At 42.0% G+C, this 8,034-nt stretch overlaps 1 protein-coding gene across 3 annotated transcripts; it reads left to right on the top strand.

The window, feature by feature from the left end:
* Positions 1-594: 594 nt before the first annotated feature.
* On the top strand, positions 595-4,224 carry LOC121558537 (ladderlectin). Of its 3 annotated transcripts, none has more exons than XM_041871899.2 (6): positions 595-683; positions 1,274-1,341; positions 1,494-1,603; positions 1,767-1,916; positions 3,894-4,005; positions 4,116-4,224. In XM_041871899.2, the coding sequence occupies exons 2-6, from the start codon at positions 1,284-1,286 to the stop codon at positions 4,187-4,189; spliced, it is 504 nt and encodes a 167-aa protein (XP_041727833.1). In that variant the 5' UTR covers positions 595-683; positions 1,274-1,283; the 3' UTR covers positions 4,190-4,224. The 3 variants fall into 3 exon arrangements, with proteins under 3 accessions (XP_041727833.1, XP_041727834.1, XP_041727832.1); XM_041871900.2 differs by having other exon boundaries at positions 1,485-1,582; XM_041871898.2 differs by having other exon boundaries at positions 1,485-1,603.
* Positions 4,225-8,034: the final 3,810 nt, after the last annotated feature.

Below are 8,034 nucleotides of genomic sequence, written 5' to 3'. Positions count from 1 at the left end.
TTTCTGTATCATGATCTCTCTTCTTACTGTGTCTTACTGTATCATGATCTCTCTTCTTCCTGTGTCTTTCCACTACAGACCATTCAGGTCCTTGACCCTCATCCTCCCGCTCCATACCATCAGAACTGACAGCCATATTGTTCTCATTCCATCACAGCTGTTGCTTCACCAACATTTTATCCACTTCCTCCATTTTGTCCTCACTACTCGCCGCCATTTCAGACCTCCAACCCTTCGGGGATCCAGAGGGAGGGGTCTGACTGGACGGGTCCTTAAATAGGAGAGGAGGGAGAGGTAGAACTCAACTCACAGGCAGGATTTCAGAAAGTGAGATTTCAACATCTGTTCATCTAATACTGTATGTGTCTGTATCCCAAATATCAATCTATTCCCTATGTAGTGCTCTACTTTTGACCAGAGCCCATAGTGAATATGTGGCCCTGGACAAATGTAGGGAACTTGTTTTGAAGGATCGTGCCAATTCCACAAACTCCCAATTACCCTCTGGACACGCCCCTCTCCTGCTAACTCACCACACCTGAACTCACTCTGCCAATCACCAATTCCTCGCCCATTCTTCTGGTATATAAGCAACTCACAGGCAGGACAGAGAGAGAGATAGACCCAGTGAAGACCTTTGAAGATCTCTGAAGAAGTGAAGCTACAACTGAAGATTTGTGAAGGTGAGATTTTAACGTCTGTGCATTTAAAACTGTATCTGTCTGCATCCCAAATAGCACCCTTTTCCTTTTGTAGTGTGCTACCTTTGACCAGAGCCCATATGACCTTTGTGGCCGTGGGCTATTCCCTATGTAGTGTACTGTGGACCCTGGTCAAATGTAGTGCACTACATAGGGAATAAGGTAACATTTGAAAGCATACATATTCCTGTGTACTAGGTTAATCTATTGTATGTGGTGGAAGATGATAGCTGGTATTCCTTAGCCCTTCATTGGTAAAATCTAATGTGATAGTACATCTGATAAGTGGAATGGCTGAGGGTACTTGAGGAAAGGTTAGGGGAACACTGCACTGCATTTCAGTCATTTAGCAGACGCTCTTATCCAGAGCGACTTACAGTTAGTGAGTGCATACATTTTTCATACTGGCCCCCCGTGGGAATTGAACCCACAACCCTGGCATTGCAAGCGCCATGTTCTACCAACTGAGCTACAGGAGGCCCTACACTCTGAAGTGTTCACTGAATTGGTCTTGACGGATTCTCTCTCTCACTGTCTTTGTCTGTCTGTGTGTCTCTCTCTCCCTCTCTCAGGATACTCACCATGGCCATGTTGACCGTTCTTCTGCTTCTCAGTGCTGCCTTTGCTCTGGGAGACGCAAGTAATAGTCCACTTTACATGATTCATTCTGTATTTGTCTTGTTGTAGCAGAGGTGACTGCTTGACATACTAATAATATTGTAGTTGTGATTTGTAGAGCCGTCTCGACTAGCCTTTAAAGCCGGCTGCAACTTCTCTTTACATTTTCATCAGGAAACCGCTTGTGTCCCCGCGGTTGGACCCAATATGGATCACGCTGCTTCATGTTTGTCAAGACTGCAAGGACCTGGCCTGAAGCAGAGGCATCATGCTTACTATCTACTGTGAAATAAGCAAAATAATGTTCAATTGAAATCAACTATTTTCTTTGACATTACCTTAGAAGTTATATTTTCTATACTGGCAACACATGCCTCATGTAAAATACTGAACTTCCCTTTTAATCATTATGAAATGCGTTTGTCCCTTTTCTACTGCTTTCTCTAGGAGATTTGTATTTCCCTTGAAGCAAACCTGGCGTCTGTGCATAGCTCTGAGGAGGCTCAATTTCTACAGGGGGTGGTGTTTTCTGAGACTGGCGAATTCACTCCTACCTGGATTGGAGGAATGGAAGCTTTTGGGGGACTGGTGGGAAAGGTACCCAGTTATCATACTTAAGTCAGAGCGATTTAATGCCTTAATAGAAAATGATCCAAGTGACTGTCACCCAGTAACATTCTGCTGTTTTCATGTTATCCAGAGCGTTGGTGAATGCAACTATGGTGCTGCCAACAATTTACACTTTTTTTGCAGACATTTACTTTTACCGGCCATATTCAACGGATGTTGCGCCTTTGTATGTTATTCAACTGTCGCAGCAGTCTATTGAAATGGTTACATGCGTAGTGGAGTCTCTTGTTAAAACATGTAGCTAATTTAAACAATGAACCATAATCCCAACTCATGATGTTACTACCATGCATGAATCTGCAGGTAGCTAACCAACCAGGTTCACTGCTTGCTAGGTAGCTAACAGTACACTTCAATTTAAAATGAAAACGACTTTGTCAAAATCAGTAACGTGTCATATCTGAAAATGTAGCTAGCTACATAACTTAACCGTATACATTGATTGACACTTCACCCTATCACGGATGCCATGGTTGCCCTTAGTTTAAAGATGTAATCTGGAGCCAGGTGTTTTCTCATCTCCTTAGCGATCATACTCTAATTCCACTGATTTTAAAACTTTGTCCTCCAGAAAGTGGAGAGCAACACTTATGTAGTTGAACTACGCGATATAAAAAAGTCTCATTAGACAGGATTACCTACACATACTGACCAGCTCAAATAGATAGAAGCGTGCTATATGGTGTATATATATGTGGTCCTCTGTAGCTCAGCTGGTAGAGCACGGCGCTTGTAATGCCAAGGTAGTGGGTTCGATCCCCGGGACCACCCATACACAATGTATGCACGCAAGACTAAGTCGCTTTGGATAAAAGCGTCTGCTAAATGGCATATTATTATATGGCAGACCAATCCGAACTCCTCTCAGCATCTCCAGCTCACTCCTTATCTCAGCCAATTATGGCTGGCAGGAATGTTGCTGTCTTTTTCTTTGGCTAAACCAACTAGGGTCTTTTATTTGCATTTACAGATGGCATTCAAGTTTGTTATTAAGGCACATCTAAGTTTGTGTTCCAGAAGGTATTTCTGCCCAAAACCACTTTGATTTAAAAAAATTGTTTACGTTCAAATAACTCTCCTGTGAAGTAGTGACCAGCGATATGCGCCTAGTTTCCTGAAACGAGTCATGTGAGATCTATGGTTAAGGGTCCAAAAAGTAGCTTATTTGTGACATCACAGGGTAGGATTAAAAGTGACCAAAACAGTTTCTAGCCGGAGTATTTTCTTGCGCCCCATGTCTCCGTATCTGTTTGCAAATCATGGTTTGAACTTTTTATATCTTTGGGTTACGTTTGAGCTTTATACATATTTTTGTAAAAAACTTAGATGCGTTTTCACATGTTGAGCTGGAGATAATGAGAACTATGAAGTGGTGAATTTTAAATTTACTGAAGTAGCAAAATATCATTTAAATAAAGTGTTCCTGGACAACCAGGGGCACACTCCATGTACCATCTATAAATGCAGTATTTGTGTTTAGTGATGGCAGCAGTTTTGGCGTCCATTCGGCTGTGACACGTTTTGAATTAGATTTGACCAACATTGCATAACTGTTAGGTCAATCCATTGTTTTGGTAAAAAGTGCTCTACTGCAGTAAGTTTGGTTGGGAGTTATTGATTGATGCCACTGCAGTGACCATTAACACATGCTGGGTTATAGTGGGGTAGTATTGTAGGAAAAATCAGTATTCACTAACACACTGGGTCTAGTGTCTAGAACCAAAAACGGTTCTTCGGCTGTCCCCATAGGAGAACCCTTTGAATAACACTTTTCCACCGAGGGAAAGCCTCTAAGCCGTGTTCTACCTGGATCCATAAAGGGTTCTGCTATGGGGACAGCCACGGAGCCCTTTTGGAAACCCATTTTCTAAGGGCGTAGATGGATCAGTATCCATTAACATAGTGGGAATTCTTTCATTCTGAGACCTCACTACTTCCCCACAGGGCAGGCTATGGATCTGGAGTGATGGGTCCAAGTTTGATTACCAAAACTGGAATCAAGAAGAGCCCAATAACAATGGTGGCAGAGAGCAATGTATTGTGATGAACTTTGGAGGTACAGTAAGCCCACTATCACGTTCAACTTTATTCATAGTCCATTTAACAAATCTCACACTATATTCTGTTTACATCGGTGTTAATTTCTGTCCCGTGTTTCCTCTGAAGGTGAACAAGGCTGGAACGATCTAGAATGTGGAAACGTATTGCCCTCTGTGTGTGTCGTAGAAACATTTGACTAAGAGATAATCTACTCAAATAAATATCTCTCAAGACACAGGAGCCTGTGAATTCAAGAATTAGACTTTATTGCATAATAAAGCCTTAGTTTTTTCTCCATGGAGGAACTGTCTCCCTCTGGCTAAGAGATCTCTTATATAGACACATATGGAAAAAACATGCATACAGTCCTAACTTTTTTTTAGTTCTGCACTCTGCACCACCCCCTCTTTTCAACGTCCAGCTGTTACACATTATCCACTCCAAAATGTCATAAATGCTTTTTTCCATATGAAGCCTCTCATTCTATCATTCTATTGGCTGCGTGGCTTAGGCCCCTTCTTAAAAACACGAATGTACTGCACACTGTTTAAGAGCCTCTGTGAAAAAAACACATGCATTCATTTAAAACATAGCATATACTTAATGTCTATATTTCTTATTTAAGCATGTTTCTGAATTATACAATATCAAACATGTTTATTACATTTTACCTTTAGGCGTCTCCCCTACATGTGCCATAATGATACATAAAATAATCCTATATATTCCCCCCTATGGGACATTCCAATATTGTCCCAAATAATACAAAGATTAATTTTAAAATATATGTAAGCATGTGCATTTACTTATTCTTAGCCTTGCCATATTTAGTTTCACTTCACACGCATATATTTAAACCAATATATCTTCCTCATTACTTGACCCATCCTGATGAGGACCCATAGCCCAGTCAGGTATTGGATACAAGTCTGGAAGGTTTTCCTCTACATTAAGCTCCACATTTTCCTGTTGGGCTTTGTAACCATGGCAGGCCCATCCACCCCCAGGGACAACTCCATACAGACATTCAGGATTCCCAAATAGACAGTCCATTGGTCCTCCTTTAACATTACAAGATTTCCCATATTTATTAACATACTGTCCTGGAGCTCCTGAACTGGGTGTATTTCTTTGGCTGAAATAGTAACAATTGTCTGTACAGTCATTTGTTTTACTGTGGTTTGAATCAAAAGTGATTTTAACAGAGGTAATATACAACAAAACACTACTCCCATTACTACAAGTGATATTCCTATCATTATTGCCATTTTTGTAAACATTGCACCCCATTTTCCCAAAGTTAATTCCATCCAGTCCCAAACATGAACATCATACCCAGCATTATCCTTAACCTCTTTTCGTAGTCCCTTGAGTTTAGTCATTGCTTCAGTGAAAGAACCATCCGGGGCAGTATTATTGGGGATAAAAGTACAACATTCATCTCCAAACATAACACAAACTCCACCTTTCTCCGCTAATAGCCAGTTTAGAGCCTGCCTATTCTGCCATGCCATTCTACTGGTAGCCTGTACTTGCTCTCCTAAATTTTTTTAAATTTTATTTCACCTTTATTTAACCAGGTAAGCCAGTTGAGAACAGGTTCTCATTGGACAGGTTCTCATTTACAACTGCGACCTGGCCAAGATAAAGCAAAGTAGTGCAATAGAAAAACAACACAGAGTTACATATGGGGTAAAAAACATAAAGTCAGAAATACAACAGAAAATATATATACAGTGTGTGCAAATGTAGCAAGTTATGGAGGTAAGGCAATAAATAGGCTATAGTGCAGAATAATTACAATAGTATTAACACTGGAATGCTAGATGTGCAAGAGATGATGTGCAAATAGAGATACTGGGGTGCAAAAGAGCAAAATAAATAACAATATAGGGATGAGGTAGTTGGGTGGGCTAATTTCAGATGGGCTGTGTACAGGTGCAGTGATCGGTAAGGTGCTCTGACAACTGATGCTTAAAGTTATTGAGGGAGATAAGAGTCTCCAGCTTCAGAGATTTTGCAATTCGTTCCAGTCATTGGCAGCAGAGAACTGGAAGGAATGGCGGCCAAAGGAGGTGTTGGCTTTGGGGATGACCAGTGAGATATACCTGCTGAGCGCAGACTACGGGTGGGTGCTGCTATGGTGACCAATGAGCTAAGATAAGGCGGGGATTTGCCTAGCAGTGATTTATAGATGGCCTGGAGCCAGTGGGTTTGACGACGAACATGTAGTGAGGACCAGCCAACAAGAGCGTACAGGTCACAGTGGTGGGTAGTGTATGGGGCTTTGGAGACAAAACGGATGGCACTGTGATAGACTACATCCAATTTGCTGAGTAGAGTGTTGGAGGCTATTTTGTAAATGACATCGCCGAAGTCAAGGATCGGTAGGATAGTCAGTTTTCACGAGGGCATGTTTGGCAGCATGAGTGAAGGAGGCTTTGTTGCGAAATAGGAAGCCGATTCTAGATTTAACTTTGGATTGGAGATTCTTTATGTGAGTCTGGAAGTTGAGTTTACAGTCTAACCAGACACCTAGATATTTGTAGTTGTCCACATACTCTAGGTCAGACCCGTCGAGAGTGGTGATTCTAGTCGGGTGGGCGGGTGCTAGCAGCGTTCGATTGAAAAGCATGCATTTAGTTTTACTAGTGTTTAAGAGCAGTTGAAGGCTACTGAAGGATTGTTGTATGGCATTGAAGCTCGTTTGGAGGTTTGTTAACACAGTGTCCAATGAAGGGCCAGATGTATACAAAATGGTGTCGTCTGCGTAGAGGTGGATCTGAGAGTCACCAGCAGCAAGAGCGACATCATTGATATACACGGAGAAAAGTGTCGGCCCAAGAATTGAACCCTGTGGCACCCCCATAGAGACTGCCATAGGTCCAGACAACAGGCCCTCCGATTTGACACACTGAACTCTATCTGAGAAGTAGTTGGTGAACCAGGCGAGGCAGTCATTTGAGAAACCAAGGCTATTTAGTCTGCCAATAAGAATGCGGTGGTTGACAGAGTCGAAAGCCTTGGCCAGGTCGTATGAAGACGGCTGCACAGTACTGTCTATTATCAATCGTGGTTATAATATCGTTTAGGACCTTGAGCGTGGCTGAAGTGCACCCGTGACCAGCTCGGAAACCGGATTGCATAGCGGAGAAGGTACGGTGGTATTCGAAATGGTCGATGATCTGTTTGTTAACTTGGCTTTCGAATACTTTCGAAGGCAGGGCAGGATGGATATAGGTCTGTAGCAGTTTGGATCTAGAGTGTCACCCCCTTTGAAGAGGGGGGGATGACCGCGCAGCTTTCAATCTCTGGGGATCTCAGACGTTATGAAAGAGAGGTTGAACAGACTAGTAATAGGGGTTGCGACAATTTCGTGGCTAGTTTTAGAAAGAAAGGGTCCAGATTGTCTAGCCCAGCTGATTTGTAGGGGTCCAGATTTTGCAGCGCTTTCAAAACATCAGCTGTCTGAATTTGTGTGAAGGAGAAGTGGGGGGGCATGGGCAAGTTGCAGCAGAGGGTGCAGAGTTGGTGGCCGGGTTAGTGGTAGCCAGATGGAAAGCATGGCCAGCTGTAGCAAAATGCTTGTTGAAATTCTCGATTATTGTAGATTTATCGGTGGTGATAGTGTTTCCTAGCCTCAGTGCAGTGGGCAGCTGGGAGGAAGTGCTCTTATTCTCCATGGACTTTACAGTGTCCCAAAACTTTTTGGAGTTAGTGCTACAGGATGCAAATTTCTGTTTGAAAAAGTTAGCCTTTGCTTTCCTGACTGCTTGTATATATTAAATTTCTAAAGCTGATAATGCAGAGTCTGTGTAATTAATAAACCTTTGTTGATTATAATAAATATAATTGATCCATTCAAGGTTTTTGTTGGTTGTAATCCAGACAAATATTGATTCAAATCCTGCTTTAATTTCATCTCTTGCCTTATATTCATTTGGAATTCCTCTGGGTTGACCTATTGCATCCAAATATACACTGGGGTCATGTTCATATGATCTTTTTACCCTTTTATTATTATTCTGTGCATCCCTATTTGTTG

This window comes from Coregonus clupeaformis, unplaced genomic scaffold (genome assembly GCF_020615455.1).
Source record: "Coregonus clupeaformis isolate EN_2021a unplaced genomic scaffold, ASM2061545v1 scaf1935, whole genome shotgun sequence".
Taxonomy (NCBI): Eukaryota; Metazoa; Chordata; class Actinopteri; order Salmoniformes; family Salmonidae; genus Coregonus; species Coregonus clupeaformis.
Note: the sequence above shows the minus strand (reverse complement) of the source record. Positions and strands in the feature narration are given on the sequence as shown.

Bases quoted from the DNA above. Each gene is read 5' to 3' on its own strand.
- LOC121558537 (XM_041871898.2), top strand. From the start codon at position 1,284: ATGGCCATGTTGACCGTTCTTCTGCTTCTCAGTGCTGCCTTTGCTCTG. The intron at 1,342-1,484 runs GTAATAGTCCAC...TTCTCTTTACAT, and splicing joins CTTTGCTCTGGGAGACGCAA to TTTCATCAGGAAACCGCTTG. The intron at 1,917-3,893 runs GTACCCAGTTAT...ACTTCCCCACAG, and splicing joins TTGGGGGACTGGTGGGAAAG to GGCAGGCTATGGATCTGGAG.